Source organism: Apteryx rowi, unplaced genomic scaffold (genome assembly GCF_003343035.1).
Source record: "Apteryx rowi isolate R43461 unplaced genomic scaffold, aptRow1 scaffold_20, whole genome shotgun sequence".
Classification (NCBI taxonomy): domain Eukaryota; kingdom Metazoa; phylum Chordata; class Aves; order Apterygiformes; family Apterygidae; genus Apteryx; species Apteryx rowi.
Window position 1 is genome coordinate 4,639,562 of NW_020448308.1, and position 25,796 is coordinate 4,665,357.

General features: G+C 45.4%; 1 protein-coding gene across 1 annotated transcript in view; it reads left to right on the forward strand.

Moving 5' to 3' along the window:
* The window catches only part of GALNT17 (polypeptide N-acetylgalactosaminyltransferase 17), a 210,379-nt gene extending 187,468 nt beyond the window's left edge, over positions 1-22,911 (forward strand). The window contains exons 7-11 of the mRNA XM_026063703.1: positions 6,768-6,953; positions 10,326-10,463; positions 11,678-11,773; positions 22,042-22,209; positions 22,783-22,911. Of these exons, the coding sequence (XP_025919488.1) occupies positions 6,768-6,953; positions 10,326-10,463; positions 11,678-11,773; positions 22,042-22,209; positions 22,783-22,911 (717 nt within the window). The remainder of the gene's footprint in view (positions 1-6,767; positions 6,954-10,325; positions 10,464-11,677; positions 11,774-22,041; positions 22,210-22,782) is intronic.
* The last annotated feature ends 2,885 nt before the right edge of the window (positions 22,912-25,796 follow it).

Here is a 25,796-nt window from a genome sequence, read left to right on the forward strand (position 1 = left end):
AGATGCTCCTGGGCAGCGTTTCCTTGGCCTCATTAGAAGAGAAAACAAATCTACAGGTTTAGCAATAAAAATCCTTCTCCTGTTTCTGCTCCAGGACGCAGTCTCTCTTCACAGAGGTTTCTGAGATAGCTTAGCAGGTGATCAGATGAAGTTGTGCCAGGGTTTCCGATACGGGAAGGGTTTTTGCTGAGCTCCATCAGTGCCGGAGCTGCCTTGTCCCATGGCCAATGTACTGACGCGCTTAGAAACGTTGCGTCATCCGACTAGTCTGCTTGTTGGCGTTGGTTATAAATATAGCACTGCACCTTTGCTAGCTGCATGTGTCCAAATGGCGCCAGAGGCAGTGTGTTCGCTGCTTTTATATAAGTTCTCCAGCCCTCCAATCCTCTCGCGATGTGACCTGTGAAAATTCACGTATCCGAATTAAAATGCACAAATGCAACCCTCTTCAAGCAACGTTTGTGACCACCTGCAGAGGTGCTTGAATCGGCACTTAGAAACAAAGATATAACCTATAGCATATAATATAGAGCACAGATATAATACATAATATAATCCACCTTGCTGTCTGTGAGAGCTGGGCAGCTTTTGACTGTAACCTGTAAACAGGCATCAGATAATGGCAGGGAAACGCGTATTTACCAAAACTTGGATTTAACAGGCTCGCAGCGACGTCTCTCTCTTTCTCACTGCTACGTTGCTGGAAATGTGGGGCCAGAAATGTATATATAAAAGCATCGTTTCTTTTGAGAAAAGGAATAATTTGGAAAGATGCCGTATCTCGGAGCTGTAAGACGGAGCATATGGAGAAATGATTACTTCCTTGCCTTTTTTCGTGCTTCTCAATTGTATTATTTAGGCCTTTGTTCTGATCCATTCCTTATTATTTTAGCTGCCCTGGGTAATTGTGTTTTTCCCTTAACTATGAAGTTGCTTTTATAAGAAAGGAGGGTGGGGAGGGGAAGATAAGGCAAAGCTGTTAAATGGGAAATCTGTTGCTAATTAAGGTACCTTTTTGCTAATCACCTTAGAAATGAAGTTATCAGCTGAAAAAGCCTGGAGTTTGTGTAATGAAAGTTCGGAGCATTTTTTTTTTTCCCCCCGTTTCTTTCTGTCACAACACATCCCGAGATGAAAAGTTTGCCTTGCGGACTCATCTTGACACCATGAGACATCATGTCTCTTTGCATTAACTGCAGGCCCGCTGTGGCTGTTCTGGGATATATATTTCAGTCTGAATAGTTACAATTTGGCCAAGTTAGAAGCAACTAAAGTCAGGGGCTTTTAACGGGAGCTGGCAGTGTTCACTGCCGACGTCGCTCCTGTCCCCAGCTAGAACACGGCGTTCAGGACCCAAAATAGTCACCGTCCCTTTTTTACTTTTTATTATTATTATTATTATCATTAGCGATACCGTCGTGATGAAAAGGAAGCACAGCGTTATATAAGGGCAGGGGAGGCAATAGGATGTTTTTTTCTGTATGGAGATGGTCGTTTTTCGCAGAGGAAGGTGCAGGACGCGGGCCTGGGACTCGGCAGGCTGGAAGAGGGTGAAGGACGAGTCCTAGTTTTGCTACTGAGCTAACAAAAGTCCTTCTCTCTCTTTTTCTGACCCGGCTTTGCTTTGGGCAAAAAATGACGGTAAGCCTGAACGCCTTGGTAAAACTTGGGGCCACGGGAGGAGAAGTGCCACAGAAGAGAGAGATGCCATGCCTTATTCTAACATCCCAGGGCAAACAGCCCCTTTATTAGCATTTTCCGATGAAAATACACTAGTAATTAGTATACTAGTAATAGTTAATCATTTTATCTCCTGCTTTGCTGCCAGAGAGGAAGGGATAGGAAAAGGCAGCGGACACTGAGGCTCGGGAGCAGGAGGACGGATGATCCCCCAAGCCGGGTGCTGCATGGGACGGGGCTCCGTGGGCTTTCGGCGCCCTCCTGGGTGCCATATCCTCCTCCGTTACCTCTTCCCGCCTGCCTGGCTCCTTTGAAGTTAGGCAGATTGTCAGAAATCATTGTGCTTAGTGCTTCTCGAGGGTAATTGGTGCTTTCGTCGGCCAGGAGCGAAGCAAATTGGTAGTTGCAGTATATTTTTGAGGGCAAAGGAGATGGTGGAAAGTAATTGCTCTGAGCTGCTTAACACTTTGGAAACGTTTTTTTTTTGTGGCTACTGGAACGAGCTGGTCAAGTTAAATTGGCATCTTCTCGGCTGGCTTTATTATATGCACAAAAGAACATCTGTACACTGTGTTTTGAAAGCAGCCTCCCATTCTCTCTCCATTACTGGGAGCGAGGACGTGGACTTCCCTCAGGCAAACACCAGGGTGCTCCGGCTCCTGGCTTGCTCTCGGTCGCACGTGGGCAACGCTCGCAAACGCCGCGGGTGCTTGCTTCCCAGCTGCCGTTAGAAATGAAGGGTATAAAGCGCTCCCCGTCGCTGCAAGAGCGACCTAAAAACAGCTCTTGCGTTTTGCACGTGGTGGCCTGAAGGATGATGGTGGGGCAGATGCCGACGTCTTGGGTGGACGGAGGGGGAGTACGTTGCCGTTGCGTCTTGCTGAGTGCTTGCACGCTTACGCTGGCGCCCGTGCACCCGTATTGCAGGACGCCGAATCCGAATTCGGTCATGCATGACGCACGTCACTAGGATGCCTGCCGTTTCGGGAATGCGTTAGCGCGCTGGTGCAAGCATCGTGCTCCTGGAGGGTGCTTGGAAAGCAAAGCTGAGCCGCCCCCCTCGCATGAAGCCAGGTGATATAATCTTGGGTCATCTTAGGCTAAGCAAAATTTGCCCCCAAAGAAGCAAATGTTTCTAGGAGGTGGATGGCTGGTTGCGTTTTCAGCTCTGCTCACATGTTTCACTGCTTGAGAGGAATTGCCAGTTTTCCTTATTGAAGCCGGGCGGCAATCGCGTTTTGCTCGCGAAATAACGGCGAAGGAATCACGCCCCAGCTTTTCGTGAAACGCATCAAAGATCTCTGGGTGATGGATTTGTCGGCTGTTCGTTTCCCTGGGATTTCTTCGATAGAAGTTAACGGGTTATTTATAAATCCCAGCGTCTTTGTGTATGTTTGAGTACTCCTGTGTTTGGACTGGTGGAGAAGAAGTTATTGAGTCACCGTCGTTTAGTGGAGGGGAATGCTTCTATTTTTGGTTCTGTGTCTCGTTATGGGCGGATGAGTGGCAAGCTGATAGTTGTGTTGCAATTTGATTCTTTCTGTCAGGAAGCAACCGGGAAACTTGTGACTTCATATTCAATCCGCTGTCTTACAGGCACTATCTTGAGTCTTGGAGCATGCATTTACACGCTCTCCGTGCATATTTTAGAAAGTGATTGAGCTTTTGTAACAAGTAGTAGTAACAGGCAAAACTTGCATACATTTGAAAATACCTTGTTTTTCTCGTTGGTCTTAATATTGTGCTGCTCTTGATTACCCGTCTTCTAAGAAATGGAGACAGTTCTCCAAGGAATTAGTAGAAAGGCCATGCTGGACTGATTATCCAGTTAACATAACTAGTTACAGTCAATATCTTAAGGGATTGTAGGTTTATTTGCTATGAGTATGACTTTTTCTTTTTTCCCCCACAATTCATGGGGAAAATCTTATCAGGAAGCCCATCTATTCATTCAAGATTTTTAGTGGGACAGAAGGCCACTCCAGAGGGACATAAATGAAGGTTGCTTCCCAAAGAAATTCTCAGCAATGCAAACAAATCTGTCCTAAAGGGCTGAGTGCCCAAGCAGTGGTGCTATTGCAGTTCAGGAAATCAGGTAACCACCTTTGTACACGTGTGGGAGCGACTGAGTTTGATCTCTGGCTACAGCGTGTGAACAAAAATGATTGAGGTGCTGAGGTTGACGGTGACACTGCTTTGGCAGCCGAGGTGCAACTGCTGACCTTTTCCTCTCGGGCACTTGCTCCGTTGGCATCTGCCCGGTGACTGGGGGCGTCTTGACCTTGCCGGGAGCTGAGAGCACCCACCGGCTGCTCCTGTGGCTCTGCAGATGGGTGATAACTGTTCTTTTTTTGCTGGCTTGGTGGCACTGGAGGTGTGCCTCTGTCTGGCAGCATGTTCAGGGCATCAGGAAAGCAATGACTTCCAGCCTAGTTGGAAAAAACTATATATAGTCCCCTGAGCCCTTGCCGTGGCTCACTTCACTTTGGAGCCAAGAAAATGAAGTCTGGGACCTTTCTCAGTGATGTTCACCACGAGGTGAAGGCTATCTCATGCTTCATACACAAGGGAAAGCTCCTGGGCTGCAGTCCCTGTCCTGTCGCATCGGACCATTTTGGTGGAACTGTTCACGTGTGGTTCTGCTTGTCAGCAGGAACAAAAATGTCATTGCAGGGTCACCCAGGAATAAGTGACTTCTTCCTTGGGTCCTGCTTTACTCATCTGTACAAGGAGGATAGCAACACCATGTACGACTTGACTATTTCCCCTGTAATAGTTTTCTTTGCTCCCGTTGTTGCTGGTAGAATATAAATGCCTTGTAAAGGCAGTTAGATTTTTTTTCTTTATAATGGCAATTTAGGATTTGTTTAGGAGATAGAAGTATGTTCTTTCCTAGCATAGTTGCCTTTTTTAAATTAAATTTGTATTGATCTCTCTGGACCTGGTTTGTGGATAAGTATATAATCAATACTTTTGCACAAAACCCAGCACGCTTTCTCCCTCAGTTTATCACAATGTGTGTATTTCCAGATACTTTGTACAGATGCTCAAAAAAAAAATCTATGGTGTCTAGTATAAAACCATATGAGTTATTTAGATAAAACATGGAAAGTCAATGTCTCTGCCTTACCAATACAGGGAAGCTTCCTGAGAAATGACAAGTTAACTCAGTGAAGACTTTCAAGTTTGTAGAAGTAAGTAGGATCAAATCAGGACAAATTCCCCCCAAATGGAGCAAAATTCTCCCCCAGTCCCTGAAAACCAGAGATGGTGGTAGGGAGCTTTCAAGACAGCGCCACTTGCAGTTTTATTCAGCCTTTCGGGTGGTGGTGAGCCAGCCAGGCACCCAACAGCTTTGGGAACACCCGCTGGCAATGGACAGAGTCCCTATTTCATCCAGACATTAAGAAACCAAAGAACTGATTGGGCAAGAAACACGGGCATTTTCTGTCAAAATATTGCCTTGGGGATATTTCTTCAAAAAAAATCTGGGTTTTTAGACCTACCTTATCTACTCATTGTTTGCTCTGGCAATGTGTAGCCTGCTGCAACTTTTCAAGCAAATCTCTTGGAATAAGCTAGCTAGGCGCATGCCTGGTTGAGGCTCAGCAGGAAGGATGGGCATGCCCACGAGTTCAACTCTGGCTTCTTTCTGGAGGTACGACGTTATGTCCGAAGCGCTCAGAAAGGTCTAACGGCAGAACAGGGGTAAGACTGGATGGTTTTTGTTGTGTTTATGCAGCACCTAATAAAATGGGACCTGGTTTTAGGAGGTGGGTTCCTGTAAACTAGGGTAATGTAAGTGGTGACAGTATGAATATCATGATTACAGCAAGCAGAGAATTTTACTTGCTATACCGCCTATTACTTGTTTTACCTATGCTTTGAAAATGCACATACAAGCATGTTGTGTGCTAAATCAATCATTTTATAAAAGAAGACGGGCAGCTGTTATAGAGCTTACGAATGGTTACCTGTCAGTAATATCTTTTCTACGATGACTTATTTAAAGTGTCTCGCCCATGTGATTTGGACATTATTTGCACAGGACGGAGCAGAGGTGGTTTTTGAATGGTGGATCTTACCTGTTGCTCGACATGGCATGTTGTCGGGTTGCCCTTCTTCTTTAGTGAGTCAAATGGGGAGGGAGTTTGGGTTTTTCTCACTAACAGGGACCAGAATCTGATCCAGGCAGTCTGGCATGGAGAGTGTGGCTCACAGTGGTGCTGGGAGAGCATATTGAATGGGGTCAATAAAATTTAGGGAACACAGATGGGATAAAAGGTGGTGGGCCTGGAAGAGATCCCGGAAACTATGGGTGTTATAACAACTGTGCAAAATGATAATGTAACAGCAGACTGCAAAATAGGCGAAACTGGGATTATTAGGCTTACTTGGCATATGTATTTATAACAGTTGCCTGGTGGCCTGGATACAGGTCTTTATTAATTTAAGATAAATAATTTGTTGGTGAAGGCAAGCAGGGAGTGAAGAACTCAGGTGTGGTGCATCTATGCGAATTCCATTTCCGTGAGATAACAAGAAGATCTGAAAATATTTTATTAACTTGTAAACTGTGATTTAAGGGAATTTTAAACAGCATGTGAAAGAAAAAATAATGAACAAATGTTTTCAAGTGGAAGAAATCTGTCCCTGCCATATGTTTCACTGAGTCATCCCTTATGCAGAGCAAGATCTTGCAATTGTTTCAAATACTCCAGTCGCTGATCCTTTCTGTTTAGTAGAAACCTCCTTGTTAACTCAGCACCCAATCCCGTGAAACATTAATACCAGGTGCTGGATAGAGTCCTGATCCCGTTGAAGTCAATATGTGTTTTGCTGTGAGCACTAGTTAAAGTTTCCTTGCATGTGACTTGCCATCGTGCGTGGTTGGAATAAAGGCAATCAGGCCACTCGGTGTTGACTACCGACAGTGCTACCCATTTCCATGTTCAGCACTCTTCCACATATTACAGAAACCTCAAAACCCACCGTTTCCTTCTCTTTAATTTGTACGTGGACCGTCTCTGCTCATGGCAGAGCCTTAGGCTGGTGCATGATGCCCATGCTCTCCTGTTGCCTTCCAGGTGTGGCTCTGCGGGGGCAGCATGGAGGTCCTGCCGTGTTCGAGAGTGGCTCACATCGAGCGCAAGAAGAAGCCCTACAACAACAACATCGGTTTCTACACCAAGCGCAACGCCCTGCGAGTTGCTGAGGTGTGGATGGACGATTACAAATCGCACGTCTACATCGCGTGGAACCTGCCACTGGAGGTACAGCCCTTGCTCCCTTCTCCTGGTCTTCGCTTCTTTGGGTTGAGAGCTTAAATTATAAAGCGTTTAGTGCCCCCATGTGAAAGAGAGCCTGAAATATCAGTCAGATGGTCAGACGCTCAGCTGGGGAAGTCAGCCCAGCTCCCTCGGCTTTGATGGAGATGCTGCCAAAGACTACAGGCTTGGGTGGAATTCATAGGGTTTACATCAGCTGATGTCTGTTGTGCAATTTCTAAAAATTCAACCTGTATTGCAGAATGTTTATCTCCTCGTTCACTGTTTACACAGTGTGAGTTTGTGCTGTTACGCTGCTCTGCAGATGGAGTCTTTCTGTAAAATCCGTTGACAGAAAATTGCTAACAATGCTGATATTAATAAATGAGCTTTTTTTTCCTGCAGCTCTGGTAGGTATATGTCGTGTGCAGGCCTGTGGCAACTGCAAACTGCATTTTTATGCCTAGCACAACGTTGTTGCTCTCTAGAACTCATTGCAGACAGGGCGTCCTGCAAAAATGCCCGGTCTGGGTTCCCAGGCCGTTCGCGTCCCAGAGCTTGGAGTCAGGTCTCTGCCCTGCGGCAGAGCGGCACAGAGGCCAGCGGCGCTTAGGAACCGTCTTTGGAAGTACGGGGAGAGGAGGACGGCGATTCCCAAAATGAGATTCCGTTCCAAAAGCTGTTGCTCTAAAAACACCATGGTTGGGTAGCTTTGGCGTTTATTTCCATACAGAAATGTTAAGACTTTCTTAGATTTGACAAGTCATTTTTCACGTAAATCCTGCCTGGTAGCAACATGGTGCATCTTCTCTGGAAAACTGTGGGTTCCTGACAGCAAGGCAGGCTGACCTTGCCCGAGGGCTAGATCCTGCAGCTGGATCTCTAAGTGATCCCCTGGACTTCTGTGTAAAGCTCCCTAAGCTGCAGGAGGACTTCACACAGATCCAAGAACTTCAGTCTTTGCATGGACTATGTCCGAATAACGAAGCCCGAGAGCGTGTCCTGACTTCCCCAGGGGCCGGGGCTAGGGGTGTCCTGCAGAGCCGTTCGCTTGCAGGAAAAAATGTTGACACCCGTGGCCTGACACCTTGTGAACAGTGATTTCCCTCTGCCCTTTTGGTGGCAAAAAGCAAACCCGAAGCGTTCACCCCTCGCAGGTGACACCCCCGGCGAAGAGCTTCCGCCGGTAAGGGCGGCATCTGATCCCACTGCGGTCGTGGACCTGCCTGGGAGCACTGTTCTTGGGAGCTAGGCGTTTTGAGAAACCTTAAACATGAGCTGCCGCTGCTTTCTGGGGAAAGGTTACCTCTGCGGAGATTTACTGGCATTTAGAGCCGCAGTAGCAGCAACTTTGTGCTGCATTAGAGAGCAACAGGTAGCCGGGAAGGGTCGATGAGCTGCCCAAGTTCCTGGTTTGACGTGCGGCGGGCGGTGGAGCATCCTGGATTAGTATGTTATCGAGAAATAAGTGAACAGAGGCTGGAAGCGATGCTGTTTACCTGGCAAGCTGCAGGCGGGCGCTGGCTGTGATGGGCAGCGCTCTACGAATTTGGAAAGGGAGAGTTGCTTGCAGGACTGAGTAATTTCAAATCTCTCTTAAAAATAGGTTGCAAGATGCGAACCCGCATGGGCAGGGATCGTAAGCGATAGCCGGTTCCCACCCAGTCCCTAGACTGATCTGGTTTTGGAGGTGAGGCACCACGTTTCTGCTAAGGAAAGGCTTTGGAGGGCAGCAGAAAGGGATTAAAATTAAATGTGAAGCTGCAGGTCCTGTTGGATCCTGAAAAGGAAGCATCACATGGAATCCACACCAGAGATGGGTCTGGAGAAATGGATCCGAGTAACCTGAAAAAAAGACGTGGGATTTTTATATAGCTCTAATCAGTTAAATTGTGAGGATTTAATTTTAGAGAAGCCTTGTTGGACAGGTGGTATCGTGCAGTGAGATACAAAGGTTCATTGAATTATTTTGCAATGCTACCGTATACAAAATGAAGCAAAAGCCACGCACTGCATATTTCAGGCTCTGACTGCTTTGTGGGCCTGCTTAGCTCAGCATCCCGTTTCGCCCGTTCAGATTTGAGACTGTCCTACCTGTCTGCACTGAATCATGTTTACTTTTACCTATGAGCTACCAGTAGCACATTAAAGTGGTGTCTTCTCTAAAGCACAGTGAATAATTCATTAGAAGAGCATTACGAGTGTTGTAATGGAAAATTGCTTTCCCAGCTCTATTTAACGATCACTGGAGAAGACAAGAGCGTGAGCTAAAAAAAGCATAGGAGCCCAGACACCTGTAGAAAGGAATAAAAGTGGTTGCATTGTGCCTTTAATTTCTTTCACCTGGCTGGTGCATTAGTTCCCCAGATTCCATAATGGAATAAGAGGTTAAAGAGGGCCTGCGCTCCTCAGTCGGTGCTCCTGGCTCCTGCAAGATTATTCCCACCAGGATGGATATTGTAGCTTTGTCTGCTTTTAAATCAACGTGAGCAGTGGGATTCCACTGTATCTCTAGGGAGACTATTTCGCGGCATAATTGTCCAAATTGTCAAGAGGTTTTTCTGAGGTTCAGCCTAAACTTTTATTCTCCTGTAATTTTATCCTTTATTCTTAGCTATCTGCCACCTTTATTATATTTGAATCTTAAACCTTTCCTTCTCCCCCACTCCCCGTTTAATACCTTTCTAACTGTGCTGTCCTCTCAGTCACATCTTAGGAAAGTCACACATGTAGGGGAAAGATGTTTTAGTGTTCAGTGCACAGAGAGGGGTTTGCTTTTCCAGGACTCAGCCCATGACCGCCTTTTAAATCTCGATTTGCATTTGCTTTTAAGCTCTTTTGGAAATCCGGTATGTTAGTTCCTAAATGAGAGGTGAGATCTTTCAAAAATACTTTGGCATTGTGCCCTTTGGAAAATTCTCTCTTTTTGAGACTGATCCAAAGCCTCTGGGAATCAATGAAAAGGTTCTCCTTTGCTACACTGCGCTTTTTTGTATTTCCTCCAGGATCTTTTCCTTTGTCTTCTCCATTTGGGTTCTCTTTTCTAAATCACCTCCCACAGCTTAAATGTGCCCAGTGTCAGTCTGGTGGCTGTCGGGAGAACACCTTCAAAACATACCGCAGGAGGACACTTCTCCTGACAGTGACTGTGAAATGCAGGTCTTCCATTTGATGTCCTGTGACGACGATTTCCACATTGGAAGCACGTGCCAAAATGCCCTGGCATGGCCTCTGCACTGAGCTGCTCAACCAATGGCAGCTTCCAAGCTGCTTGGAATAGTGAACATCAGTGAAGTGCAATCATTTTTTTTCTTTTTTTCTTTTTTTTTTTTCCATAAGAATAACTGTTCAGTGAAGTGCTGTGTCTTTATTTTTCAGAATCCAGGTATTGACATTGGGGATGTCTCCGAGAGAAAAGCATTAAGGAAGAGCTTAAAGTGTAAAAATTTCCAGTGGTATCTGGACCATGTTTATCCAGAAATGAGAAGATACAACAACACCGTTGCTTATGGCGAGGTAATTAAAGCCAACCGGTTCTTTAGATCAGACTGATAATATTTACAACTGGTGAGGCTTTGATGAGAAATAACCTTGAAGGAGATAAGTGTAAATCAAACCCCACTGTTTCTGTGTAATTATATAAATGTATATAAATGTGTTAGCAGTTTCTTGTAAAAGCCTAGTTGGGGATTTATTTCTGATCTTGGAGATCCATATACAGTAGAATATTATAATACCTTATTTACTGAATTGATACCAAATTATCTATATTACCCACTGACTCCCGGGATTAAGCAGCTGAATATATAGTTTTAATACACAGTCTTTATATAAAGCCTTTTGACTTAACCTCAGCCTCATTCCTTACATGGTCTCTGTAGGGCACAGCACATTGTCGCAACAGCTTAAGGCTGAGATAAAGTAAGGAGACGATTCAGTATGTGTTGGCTTTGAGACAGTAGTAGGAATATAAAGACAGACGTTTATGGGAACTAATAATAATCAGTTGCAATAGATCACTTCTGGCATAGTGACATTTTGAGGAGGCCTGTTGAAGCACAGAGCCAGCACCCCAGACGGGCATGAACTTTAAGAAAATTTCCTCGTCAGCGTTACTTAATGCCTTCCAGCTAAACCCCCCCAAAAGCAATCTTTTGAAAGGCAGTGCTTCATTTCAGTTGCTCTGTGTGAGGAGACTCCAGAGAAGACATCTGGGCATCAACCAGACTCGGTAACTCGGTTTCAGTCGTTATTTCACTTTGCGGCATGAATTCAGCAGGGTTTTGGGCTCCTTCCGAAGGGTGTCCTTGAAGACCTGGCCCGTTGGTTTGCCAGCTCTGTCTCTCCTGCACCTGTACAGTGCTTCAAACGGGTTCCTTATGCTAGATTTTTTTTTTTCTGGCTTGTTGAGCACTGCAGGATTTTCCTTTTGATGAAATATAAGCAATTCCGCCTTGATTCCAGGCTCCTGGCAACACACTGTTGTCAGTCTAAAAATACATTTGTCGCCACCACACATGACCAAAGACAAAGAAAGCTGTGATCCAGAAAGTTGGCTTGAGTGGTGATTATTATATTAAAAAAAGTATTATATGGACCACTGATCTGTGCCTGATTATGTCCAATGACATAGTAACATATATTCTTTCCTTGATGAGAGAGGCCAGTGACTCTACTGCAGCTCATCTCCGGTAAGACAGGGCCACGTAACCCCATATTTCTTTCCACAGCTTCGAAACAACAAGGCGAAAGACGTGTGTCTTGACCAGGGCCCCCAAGAGAACCACACAGCGATACTGTATCCGTGCCATGGCTGGGGACCTCAGGTGAGGATTTACTGCACGCGGGCTGCGGGGAAAGTACCAAACCGGAGCGGGCAGAGGCTGCTCCAGGACGGAGCGTAGATGCCCAACGCCTCTGTTGGCTGCGCTCTCAAATGATAAGGCCCAGCTGCTTGTTTAAAAAAACTCATATTAAAAGGAGGATTTTTTCCAGCTACTCTAAGAGCTGTTTGCTGGATGAAATTACCAGAATCATGCCGGAGCTGTGAGTAAAAGCATTAAAAAAAAAAAATCTTCCAGGCAAGAGTAAATAATGCTGAAAGCAAGTAGCCAACCAGCAGAACAAAACGTACAACAAGCAAAGGCGTTTTAAAGGCATTTCCTTTCTTTTTCTACCTGCTGAGTAGAAGATACAAACTTGGAAAACAGAACAAAGAGTGCTTTCCGATGGGATGATAATTGGCCATTTCAACGTGGCAGTGATTTAGCTGTAGTTTTCTACCTGTCCTTTTGCCCCTCCAAAACTTCAGGAGCAAGCCAAAAGCTCCTTATCTTAATTTTAAGCTCATTCTAAACTAACAGTCGTGATTCCAAGATTTACTCTAGATCTCTTAACTTTTAGAGGAATAGTGATGTCAAATACTGAAAGTTGATGATTATGAGCCTATTCAGCCTTTTATGTAATTCCAGCTCTGCAACATCCTTGCAGAGCTGGAATGCTGCTGGCTTGGTAGCCGTAGGGTTGAAATGCCGATCTTTAGAGAAAACTGGATGCAGTGCTAGCTGTGTAAATGCAATCATCGTTAAAACTAGCGGTGCAGACTCTGAGCAGTGCTTTCAGGATCTGCAGGCTCCAGGGATAATTTAACAATTTCCCTGCTAGCTTTTCCTGTCCATTTTTCCCCTCTCTCTGCTTGTATGCCCACATTAGTCTTTTACCTAAATCCTGTGATCTCCTTGCTGTTCTTGTATGCCTGGTGGTCATCTTCTCTTCATGCAAATCCCGTATCAGAATGTCCTTCTCTCTTGTAATCTTTTAGGAGAAAATATAACAAGTTTGCTTTTAGGTCCGAAGTAGAACAGCCATCTTAAGACACATGTCTTTTTATGAATTATGGCATGATCTTGATGTTTTCCTCCCTTGCCAAAAGCAGGCCAGGCTTCCCTAAAGCTACAGAGTGGTGGCACTTGTTCTAGAAATTTTTGCTTCATCCAGCGACAGTCTGGTTGGTTGTCGCCAGGTTTTTATATATGTACCTGGCTTGAACCTCCTGCTTTTGTTTGCATTTTTCGCGTCAGAGCTGCGGCTCTATATATGCAAAATCTAGCTGAGGTGGGGAGGTAGCAGATGTCTGAAAGCTAAATTCCTAGGCTAAAGCTGTCGTTCAGATTCTCTCCGAAGAAAGAGAGAGGCACCCCAGAAGGAGACCCATCACACCTCCCACACGTGGGATAGCTCCTGCCCGTTGCTCTCCACTGATGAGCGGAGAAGTCTTACACTTAGAGGCTTAACTTTGATTTGGGTGAGGTTAGGTGAGACGAATCCATCTCAGTTGTACCAGAATGCTGAATTGGGTCCATTTAAGTCAGTCCTAGCTCTTAGCTCCACCATTTTCTGTCCTGGCATCAAGATGTTTATTACTCAAGAGTTGGCAATGCCTTCCAACAGTCTATTTTAAAATCACTACCCCAAACTAAAGCTGTCTGTGCTTACACATAACGCAGGGTTTAAGACAAGAACTGTTGATCAGGCTGGGCCGCATGTCTAAAGACGTGTAAGTGCCTAAATCCGCTTGAAATCACTGCGTGACAGCAAACTGCTCAGATAGCATTGAGATGAAGGAGCACAGAAGGTCACGTAGCAACAAGTGAAGACTCAAACCTGTGCGACCTAATACCCTGCTGCTGTTTGGCCAGTTTGCTATATCATCAAAGGCAAGTCAGACCTTCAGACCTTCATCTCACTGCAGAGGTGCAAACGTTTCATAGAAATACTCGACACAAGTGCTTTAATTCTTGGTCCCAAGTGCCCTCTAAGGCTACCATCCACCAGCGTTCCAGGTCACTTGGTTCGCGTTGTGGATACAAGAAGCGAAACCTCTGAAGGTTGCTCTGCAGTTTCAGTCAGTGTTACCAAAGAAAGCTCAACGCTGCAGGTGTGTTCATTAAGATCAAAACTATGAAATATAACACAATAAAGACCATCACATTAAGTGCTCACGGGTATTTACATAACAAAAGGCCTGCCTGTGAAAACCATTTTCTCCCGTGAATCAAAAAGGAGCGCAGGGAGCGGAAGAAAACTCCCCCACCAGACAGTAGGGTTTCTCAAATTATTTGGGGTGATTAATTCATTGAGTAGATTTCTAATTTAAGCATCAGAGTTTTCCCGGCTGAAACAAAGACTGCTCCGACCTGCGGCTACCTTGGAGCCCGTCTTGGAGCTGTAGCAGAGAGATTTTGGTAAACTCAATTTGGGAAACGGAGCCTTGTTTCTTTAATCCAGTGAACGTTACGGATAATAATAGTTCAGCTCCTACACACTGCTTATTCAGTCCATACTTGGGAGAAGTTTTTTATGAGGGAGAGAGGTACTGCAGTTGCTGCTTTTCAGGTGAGAAACACATATTAGGAGTTCACAGCAAAATCATATTGCTGCTGCCTCGGTCTTGGGAACATGCAATCCCATTCCTGGTAGTGTTCCCAAGACAGGATCTGTTTTTTGTCAAATCTTAAGGATTAGCTCATCAAATCTGGCTCAAAACCTAGAGCATCAGTCAGGGCTTAAGACAACAGGGTGTCAGTTCCCTCTTCTACCATGGGCCTCCAATATGAGTTGAACATTTCTTAGCTTTTCTATGTTTTTAATTCTCCAACTGCAGAATGAGTTTAGTGGTATCCTGCTGCTAACGTTGTCATGAGGGCAAGTGAGTGGGAGATGGAGATGGAGCTAAGTGGATAGTTAAAGCTGTAGGACGCTTCAGTTGCGGCAGCCTTATTGCGTATCTGAGGGTCTAGTGTGCTCAAGAAGGGTCATTTTCTGCTAGAAGCTGTATAGTTCGAGTGACAGGAATGTGCGTAAAGATCCTGTTCTCGCAATGTGGTCACCCAGGATTTTCCAGCCTCGCCAAGACTCAGTAGTCCCAAAGCTCATCACAGCCTGAGCTGCCAACTTGGTGAGCCACCATGCCTAGGAACCAGCAGCGAGGGTCACTGTGGTGGATAAAAACCGTAGTTTGGCATGTCCTTGCCTTTAAACAAAGATCAGGCAACTGTGGCTGATCCACTCACTGCTAAACATCACCTAGCGGTTAGGTGGTGCCTTGCTTAAATGTGCACAATTTGTTCTTAAATGGCACCAACTGCCTGTTGCTCTTTCTGGATGGAAATGTAAACTTCTAAGTACATTATAGTATGAGAAACTGAATTAGTCTGGCAATGCCTGCTAACCCCGGGCTTTAAGATGAATGGCTAAAAGCAGGGGGGGTTTTTTCCTTCAGCTGTTTTTGTGATTAAACTTAACGATGTCTTCTTTTCCTACGTGATGTTCTAAAGTAAAATGTTTTATTGCCACCGGTTCCCTTCATCCTGTCTGTCGCACAAGCTCAACTCAGATTTTTCTTCCTGTTCTTCCATATCCACATTGTCCCTTTCCTCTCCAACTGAGAGCCAGTTCTTGGCAGTTCTTTTGTTTCACAGTGCATGCAATTAGTTTAACTCCTTGAAAAAGCTTTTTTTAAGTAGTTATCGGTGAATGCAGAAGCTTTGAAATTAGCCTTTTTCAAAAATGCGGCTGCTGCACAGAAGAAATTGGACTTTCAGTACTACTGTTTAATTAATGGGCTGAGTGTTCTAATTTATTATTGGAAATATAATTAGAAGTGATGTAAACATTTGGTTTAATTAGTTCTCTTGCTATATATACACAAAACACAGACAGTGGCGATTCCTATTTGGTCTTTCAGCACCTGAAAGCACGCGGGGTGGTGCCTCTGTTCAGTGTTAATGTAGTGGTCTAAAATCTCCACTTCTCTTTTTGATATTATGGTTCATCCACATACACATTTAAATCCATTTTGCAATTACGGAACAGGTTCCTCAGCGGCGGTTAGGCTGTGGGTTTTCTGATGGCATTTGAGCAATGCAAGGCCAGCAGCATGCCGTGGTTCCTGTTGCCTGCCACACCATGTAACGTTTGGGAGTTCGTTATAAATTCTTGCTGTTTCTAAGCAGTAGATCCCCATGCTGTGCTACTGTCCGTTATTGCTGTTGCATCTCATGGGTTGCAGATCATCCCCTCCTCTGTAGAGGAGTGCACCAGGGCAGAGAGAGGTAAGCGACCTCCTCTAATAAGAACTGAGAGCGCCGCGGAGGTGGAACAGGTTCCAAAATTCAGAAGTAATGAGCTCAGCCTGAATCTGGGTGTTTTGGCGACCTGTCAAATCCTGACTGCAGACATTTAACAAAAAAGCAATGTTTGTATTTGTAAACTGTGCAGCCAGTTGCTGCTAGGATGACCTGGTGCCTTTGAGGTTGCTTATTCTAATATGGCTTGGGAGCCAGAATTTCAGACAGATTGAGTGGATTTCCTCTTAAATTGTATCACCTAACCAGCCAGTAGCTGTCCACCTTAAGTTAGTTTCTTAAGCTTCTTCCACAGCCGATGAATCTTTCCAGAGAGAAATTTGTCCTGTTCAAGGCAAGGTGGCACGTATCTTATCTTGAGGTTCTGGTCTCTCTCCGCTGATGACTGATAAGTGGTTTAAGCTAAGCATGTGGCATTTAGATGGATGGAGCTAGGTGAGATGAATCCCATGCTTAATGCTGAATGTGGATTACATCTTTGCTTTTGCTTATAGTAACTTTGCTGAAGCATCCATCACTGGGGGAATTTTTGTTTGTTTTTCTTGTCTGTTTATTTTCCCTTTAGCTTTCCATTCACTTCCAGGTTAAATCATTATCAGATTTCATGATGAAGTATCCTTTCATCCTGTAATTAAATTGAATCGGCGCTTGGATTCTTTTTTTTTTTCTTTTCTGATGGCTTCATCTTTTAAGTGATTCATCATGAAAATACCTTGCCGTAATGATGTATTACACTAATAATATAGTAATACCTCACTGGAGTGACAGAACTATGGTGATATATTAACATGATAGAAAGCGCCATAATACTATAAAACTTAAGATAATGTTCACCCAGCAGAGCATTTCATTTAATTATAGGATGAAATATGTTTTGCCCATTTGAGCACCAGAACCTGGGGACAAAGCCATCAATACTGAGATCATCCAGGACACTGCAGTGTCAAGGGTGACAAAATAGCACCTCGGATTAAATTGCGTTAAGGAGAAAATACTGTACTCTTTACTTATAGTTACTAATTGATGATCTGCTCACTGCAGAAGCTAAACAACCCTAAATTATTTTCCGATAGAGTCCATGAAGGTCATCAAGGCTTTTTATTTCCCAGGTCCTAAGCAGTCTAATTAACTTTCTCCCGTCGCAGAGAAGCAGCCAGCCAGAAGCAATAAGCAAAGGAGATGTATTGTGAGCACCGGCGTACCGGTGGGAGAGCAGCCCGAGCAAGGCGGCCACGCGCCGACACGGGCAGGGGCTGCAGGTCAGCACGGGGCAGAGCGGCCCCCAGCGTGGCAGCTGGCGGTGGGACACTTCGGTCCCAGTACGATTTTACTTGGGATGCGGTTTTACTTGGAAAGGTGTTTGTAAGAGCGAGTAGGTGTTAACCCGGGACTCAGCTCCGCAGTGCTTTTCTCTGATTTTCTCTGGCCATGGGCCATTTAGGCCGGTTAAGGGGTTTAAGATCTCATCAACATTAATATTTTTAAATGGTGAGTTCAGTAAAACTTTTAAAGCTATTTTTGGAGAGTTTCTCTGGTCCTTCCCCTTGCTCGCGCCGACTTCTGTCTTGTCCTATGTTAGGTCTGATAATTCCTTTAAGCATTTCCTCAGGGTGGTACCTCTGTGTTTGGTTTATTTTCTGCTGAATTATTCATATCTTTCACCATTCATTCAGTTCCCTCCTTCCTTGGTCTGTTTTCTGGATGCAAAGAAACTTGTTTAACAGGTAACGAGATGCAGAACAGATCACTGTAAAGGAAAGAATTTAAGATTTCGGTGACTGGCCTTTTCACAAAGCCAAGAAAACATGCTTTTATTGCCTGAAATACCACTAGTTATAACTGATTGTACTACATGGTCTGTCATTAACTTCCTGTGACTGGACTACACTTAAGTAAAATTTCCTCCTCTGTCAGCATAACAATTTCCTTCTAAAATGGCAAACTCTTATTATCTTCCAGCACTATGATGACAGTATGAGGAAATTGCCGGTGACTAGAAAATAGCTATTGAATCTCCAAGACAGTGACCTTGCTCAGATACTTGCTGACGTAGGCGGGCATTTTTGGGGTGCCTGGCGTGCTCGGCAGTGAGAGAATCCAGATCAGTCCCTCCTGTACAAAATGTCTGAGAGGAGAAAACTGATGAGGTCCAGCAGGAAGACATGTGGTTGAGGAGCTTTCTCAGAGGCCACAGGAAGAGCTCGCCTGGGTGGCCCACACCAGGGCTCTTCAGATGAGGAGAACCAGGGCAAAGGAAAGACTATTTAGCTGGTGCGGGCCAGTTTGGTTATATTCCTGGGGAGAAGCGCAGGACTTACACGTTTACGGCAATGAGACTCAGAGCAGAGCTCTCAAAGACTTGGAAGGAGCCTGTTGAAATCCTGTCTAGACTGAGGATCTACCAAAAGCTCAGCGCTTCCCAGAAGCTGTTCCTTGTAAATACAACATCCCCTTTTTTTCTACCCGTTATTCCTCCAAACGTCTCCCTGAGAAGGGGCCAGACTTTCAGTGCCGCGCTCGGTTAGCTGGCTGCTCATTGCATTCCCTTCGTGTACTCCCTTCAGCCAAGAAGCGCTGTTATCCCTTGGATATTTTGCATTGATACTGAATATCCCTATGAGCACTGTCAGTATTGATCAGCCAGGAACCTCTCACTATTAGTCCTTGTTCTTTTAGCTTTCATATGTAGCCAAAGGATAAAATCTCATCGATCACTTTTCCCGTTGATCAGTGTCTGGGGCTGTGCCAGCCAGGTTTAAGAGGGCATCTGTGTTGGAAATGATGAGATGTTGAGATGGTGAATTGCTGCAACCATTCAGAGTGTTTTAATAACAATGGAATGTGTACTTTATTAGTATTATAAAGTATTTTTATGACATATTCAGTTTCTAAATAAGGCTATGGTCTTATGTGAACACAACAAGATGAGCTGTTGCAGTAACAGAGGAGATTTGATCTGGGCATATAGCTGGTACGGTTTCAGGTGCAAATAAGCTGTATTAAGGAAAGCCTCCTTTTCCTCCAAGGAAGTGCGAGCTTACCAAGGAATTATTGGTTGTCTGCTCCCAAAATCGGCCTGAAGATGATGATCTCCCAGGATTTCTGAGGGTGCCTCTCTTGTGCCTTTGTGCACAGGGGGTTGTGCCTGGCGTAAGGCATGCAATCACTTGTCAAGCGTAGTGCCTTTCTTCTGCCCTGCTTCTGGAGCTGCTCTTTAACGTGTTGGCCAAGCCAGGACCTGGTTATTTATGTAACAGAGATGCTTCCCATGTCTCACCTGGCAAATTCAAGACCCCATCTTACCTGGCAAATCCTGGTAGAAAGTGCTCCCCATAGCTACCTGCAGGGCTGTCTTGAACGTGGGCCTCTGCTCTGTATTTTCTTCCCTTGTATCATTCAAGGAAGACCAAGGTAGCAGGATCCAGTGCTTCACTGTCAGGCTCTTTTTTTGCCTAAAAGCTTGACCTCCTGCTTCTGCCTTGTAATTAAAACTGTCAGTTGTCATGGTGGCTTGCTGCAGAACAGAACAAAATAATGAAAGAAGGATTAAGATATCAAAGGCAGTATTTTCCAAAATAGTTATAGGACTTAGGAGCCTGTACTTGTAAGTCAACTGGGCTTTTTTGGGATAATCACTCTCAGTATTAAAGTGCTGAGAAGGAAAAGGCTTGGAAGCCTGGAACAGTTGTCACTGCAAGCTCTGTTTTGGTTGACAGGGAAGCAGATCAAGCGTTATGCAGTATGCTAGATCCAGAAGCATTTCCTGGGCTTTATTTATCTGGTTATTGTACATAGTAGATGACACATCAAATAGATGCACTTAATGCATTTTTCATAATATCCATGTTTGTTTTTCAGCTCATTTCATCTCCCTGCAGCTCCTTCTCCCTTCCCCATCCCCCCGCTCCCTTCCTCAGGAAAGATTTGATTTTTGCTCTACTTATTTTTCCCACCACATTGGGCAATAACATGTAAGAGCAAAAATCATGTTGCCTTGTGGGCATCAGGCCAACTGTCTAAAGACACACTGCCAAACATAATAAAAAAAGAAAGTTTTTAGTGCACTAGTTATGTGCATGGTAACAAATATTTCAGAAACAGGATAGAGTAACTTGCATTGCCCATTTGGGACCCCTTAGATGGGTTTCTTCACTTTAGTCCCTTAAGCAAAAGTCTTGTTTCTTTTGTCTTTTCCTTTCTATTCCTCTTTCTTTTAGTAAGATAAGTGGCCTCATCCTCTCTATTGGTGCTCAAATACTAATTCAGATGAGTTGCGCCGTTAAAAACATGCCGTTGGTCTGCGAGCACTGCCTTCCTCAAGGCTTGGCTCATCAAAACATCAAACTGCCAAAAACAAATAATCTGGAATTTGAGCTTTTCAGCTGTCCCGGAGATGCCCATGGAATGAGTCTCATGTTGCACCCGCCTCGCATGTGGGGCAGCTCCCTCGCCAGGAACCGGGCGCCAGCCCTGCCCCGCGCTAGCATGGCCGTACGGTGCAATCGGCCATGGCGCGACAAGTGCACCCGTGCACGCTCCCCGCTGCGTTCGTACAGCTGAATCCGCTCCCGGCGGGGCGATACCTCTGGCAAACGGACCTCTGTAAGATGCAAAGTGGCTAAGGCCTTGCTTTGATACGCACCACACTGGGGAAAAGCCTAACTCTGCCAGCAGCCGGGAACGTTGTGCTTTAGGTGCCGATCCCAAGCAAGAGGGACAGGCGCGCGGGCCAGGTGGAGGATCAGGCGCACCTACAACCAGCACAGTGAAGGAAGGGCAAAATTAGATTCAAGTATCATAACTGTATCTGCTGTTACTAGCTCAAGTCGGACCCTTTGACATTGTTTTAACTTGATTTTCAGTGTTTAATTATTCTAACAGAGATAACCCGAACTCCCAGTGTGATTTACTGCCTCTTTTTAAACATCTGGGTCACAGATATGCTCAGTTAATTAACGTGCTGAATACTCCTCATTTGTCTGCTAGATAATAGATTGATTCGTAATTTAAATAAGCAGCTGTGTATATCTTCCCCCTGAACTATAAAAGGCAGGCTGCTGTCACTCATCTCTTTTCACTCCTGAATTTAAATATGTTTAGGGAAATATTTTGGTGGGATTCCTTAAACACTGCACGTATCCGGGCCCTTTGTCTGGAGCAGCCGTAGAGGTGGCAGGACTGCCTCCGAGCCAGCTGTGCACGCTGCCGGCAGAGCGCCCTCGGGAGCCATCCGAGCTCTCTGCTGCTCCGTGCCTTCCTCCGCCTGGCAGCAGAGACGGCTCCGCGGGAGCGCTCCGGCACACAGGAGTTTGACAGCAGTCAGATGCCGGTGATGTTCTGAGCGTAAAGATGAGATCCTGTGCTTGAGCCTTCCCTCCAGGGTCGAAACCGCTGGAGCTTTTTGGGATTGCATCCTTGGGGAACAGGGCTAATGATGCATCGGAGCCCTCTGGCCAACTTTCCTGCCTGACTGCTATTGCAGTTGCTGGAGGGCTGCTCCAGACATACCATCAGCACCATGTACGGGCCAAAGCAAGACTGGCTCGCCAAGCGCAGGAGAGGCAACAGAACGGGCCAGCGTGCCTGACCTAGCCAGCTGGCTCCAGCCTAAAACCTGGGGGAAGTCATCAGTCACCCCAACCCACAGAGCCTTTAGGCTCAAACGAGGCTGGAGGCATCGGCCCCATGATGGGGTTAAGGCTCAGAGTTATTCTCATCCCTTCCCTGTGCCCCAGCTCCTCATCTGCATCTGCAAAAAAACAAAGCAACAGGGAAAGAAAGCTAGAGAACGTTTTTTTTTTTCCTTCTTGTCAGTTCTACTTTCTCCACGTACCATCCTCACAGGTTTTTCCTGGGGCTCTACATAGCTGTCATTTCCTGTATGGCTTTTTAATTACACTCAAAAGCTACTGACAGTCATCATCTTCTTCTTCTTCCCTGCCCCGCAGCTTGCACGCTACACCAAGGAGGGGTTCCTTCATCTTGGTGCCCTCGGGACCACGACTCTTCTACCCGATACCCGCTGTCTGGTGGATAACGTGAAAAGTCGTTTCCCTCAGCTCCTTGATTGTGAAAAGGTCAAGAGCAGCCTCCATAAGCGTTGGAATTTCATACAGGTTTGTTACGGGTCCACCGTCAGCTGCTTCTCCCCCTGCCTACCCGTGGCACGTGTCACGCTGTGTTCGGTGTGGGACCTGTTTGTCACTGGGGAGGGGGGCAAAGACAAAATGGTCCTATGCAACACCGGGTAGCAGGGGCTCTTAGGGCAAAGGGAGAAGGTTAAGAGCAATTGGAGGCAGGGGCAATATTGTAGGAGAGGTTCCAGGATGAGCTTCCCTTTCTGTTACCCTCAGCGGGATGTAGTTTGCTCTATTGTTGACTTTCAGATTTGTTTCTTACAGATAACCTAAGGTTAGATACATAAAACACAGTGCCTTTGTCCCAAAGCATGCAGTAAATAATACACAGACTAAAGAAGTGTTAGGGACTTGTGTTATCAGTGTTGAAGGTTCCTCCATTCAATTCCTGTTGATTATTTGAGAAATTATTTTATTGTTTCAATTGCATTACTGCTCAAGTAAGTGCTGTGTGCTTTCCAACAGTGAGCAAGGACATAGTTTCTGTCCTGGGCAGTGTTTAGTCCTAGCTTGCTTCACAGACAACATATTTATCCACGTCTTTAATTTTAGAATGGTGCCATCTTGAACAAGGGGACGGGACGCTGCCTGGAAGTGGAGAACAGAGGAATGGCCGGCATTGATCTGATTCTTCGCAGCTGCACAGGACAAAGGTGGACGATTAAAAATTTCATCAAGTAAAAGGAGGAAGATTCGGAAGAGTTTCACTTCAAACACAGCTGACTTGAACTGATGAGACTGGACTCCTTTGGAAAGGAAGAAGTATCAAAACAGAGCTTTATTCATGTTATCAGGAGAGGACACGGGGAAAATGGGCATTTGTGTCTTTTTATTTTTATTGTATATTAGTCTCCCACAGCTGATTCCGACTGAGTGAAATTGGGTCAGATCTGCTATTTTCTTCTAGCAAGCACTCTGAAAGGTATCAGTTATTTCTGCTGGAATGACTGTAATAAGCTCATGCAGTCTTGTGATCATTTTACTGACAGGGAATGGTTGCGTTCCTGGATGACTTCGAGCTCTTATAAAGGGCCGGGTAGGTTTACACCGTGGTCACAGTAACAGACCTTGGATATACCTGCCTGGCAAGTGAGAACACTTGTGTGCTTGTGCAAGGAAAAAGTCACCAAGCCCCACATGAGCTGCATTCAAATCACTTGGTGTTCTGCTAGGTCCTCTCTCTTTTTTTCCTGTCTCACCCTTGCTTCCACCAGCCCCTTTCTTGACTCTTGGAGAGGCCTGCTTTAAAGCAAAGCTCTCAGAGACCCCCCTGTAGCTCCCATGGGTCTTTCCCACCCTCGGTCACGGATGTCATTACACGAAATCATACAGAATAAAAATACTGATCTTGTATTGCCCCCTTCTCAACACACACATGTGCTGCTGTTGGCCAAGCCAGTCCCACACAGTGTGGATCCCACTCCCTCATGGAGCATCCTGAAGAGGTTCCCCTTGCAAAAGGCCTTGGATGTTTTCACACAAGCTGTTGCCCTCTGGCTCAAGCTGTGGTTGACTGCCCATTTTGGGATTAGTCCTCCACACAGCAGGTGAGAAGGGCTAGCACAATGCTTCCTGCCCCGTTGATCGCCCAGCAGTTGGACAGCAAGATATTGCCCATCTGGGAGCATGGTGAGCTGCAGATCTGCCTTGCTCTCCCAGCTGAGCAGCTGTCCTAGGAATGGTCCTTTGATGACCCACCTTTATGATTTTGTTGCTCTTTTCTTCTAAAAGTGAGGATGGATTCATTAGTGCATGGAAAATGCTGAGGAGAGGTAACACGGAAGGCTCAGGCTTCCCTCCCATGGAGGCTAGAGGATTTGTTTTCAAAAAATCCTTGCTCTAAATGAAGATAATAATAATAATAGTCTCCTTGCCTTTGTGGTGATGTAATTCTCTTCCTGAAGCTTGAGCACACCTATCATGCCTGGTCAGCATATGACTGTGGTCAAGGCCCACTCCAAACAGGGCTTGTTTCTGCAGTCTTTCCTGAGTGATGGTGAAATAAGGGAAGGGAGAGGGAGATAAAGAAACTAATAAATAGCAGTTTGGCAGGAATTCTTGACCTTGCAGTCGCTTGAGGCTTAATAATACATCACCATGGTGGTGACGGTCTCACCTGCTTTTTCTGGCCCACAAGAATCTACCCAGCCATCATTGGAGACCATTGGTTTGGGGTCCTGATATCAAGCTGACTGAGAAAGGGAAACATGGTCATGCAAGTTGATGTTTTACATGGATGCTAGACTAGTCCACAGCAGGCTTCATTCTTTGGAGAGGAGAAGCTAACCCATCTCCTGTCCTTCTCATGGAATAATACTTTTTCTGGTTGCCCTCTGGCTAGGGTGCACTAAAATATGTTAATATATGAGATGTATGTGTAAATATGTTTCCCAAAGACGGGATGTGCACAGAGTTGTTTGCTGCAGAGCACTCATGCCTGTCTTCCATTTGCATCAGGATGAAGCTACCTTGATGTTTAATGAGTTTAATTTTCAATGCCATGCAGCAGATTTATAACTGATGTTTTAGTAATTTATTGAACAGAAGCAGATATATTTCATCATTCCTTCTACAGCAATGAGCATCACATAGGACTGATTGTTCACTTATGCTTGGCAGGGCTTCCTCATCCATCGAGGTGGTCTCTGATTTTTTTTTTTTTCCCTTGCCTTCCTTAATGAAGTAAAACTTCTTAGTTGTCCCAGATTGCAAAGTAGGGAGTCAATATAGAATTTTGCTCTCTTATTCGCTGTTGCATCATCTCTTGTGTAATAAATTTTAGCACTTAAAAAACCAACATGATTACAATGTCTTTAGATGCATGATGTATTTCCCCTTGCATATGTTGCTACCTTTTAAGAAAAGCAATCTGCTGATGAAGTGGACTCCAGGAAGGTCTGGGAGATTTGAGACTTCACAGTTAATGGTCCAAATAGTAAAATGCCCTGTAATTGAGCAATGAATTTGCTGTCAGTCATCAGTGAAGTCACGTATTGTTTGGTGCTGGGAAAAGCCTGAACGTTTTGGGATAAACAACCAAGAAGCCCTTGGATGTTGCCTAGGATATAATTCAGGATTCCAAGTTGAGCACTAGTCCTGCCAATGCTCAGGGTGCCAGCAGATGGGTTTTGTCAGATTTAATTGTGATGGTGTAAGGTGTTACCGCCCCCAGCCTTCCATCTGGTTCATCTGCCGGAGGTTTCTGTCCCCATCACAGTCAGCAGAGATGAATGTGTGGCTGCACATCCACTACTGTAATTCACTGTACGTGCTTCAGCCACCAGAAAAGAGGGATTTGCTCTATTTAACACGCTGGATTGTCAGCTGAAGTCACTTAGGAAGGGCCACGTGGCTCTGCTATGGCAACTGTAGCCTCTGGCAGAAGTGGGGCGGACTGCCCCACCAGGGAACGTCTTCGCTTGCTCCATGGGATCGATGTTGCCTGTCCGAGGTGACGTTGTACTTGCGTTTGTGAGCTTGCCTGCAGGTGACGGGAGACACAAGATGGGCTGGTGATGGGAATCCCATTGGTGACAGGCTCCTTAAGTCTTTAAAGAATTTGTAAG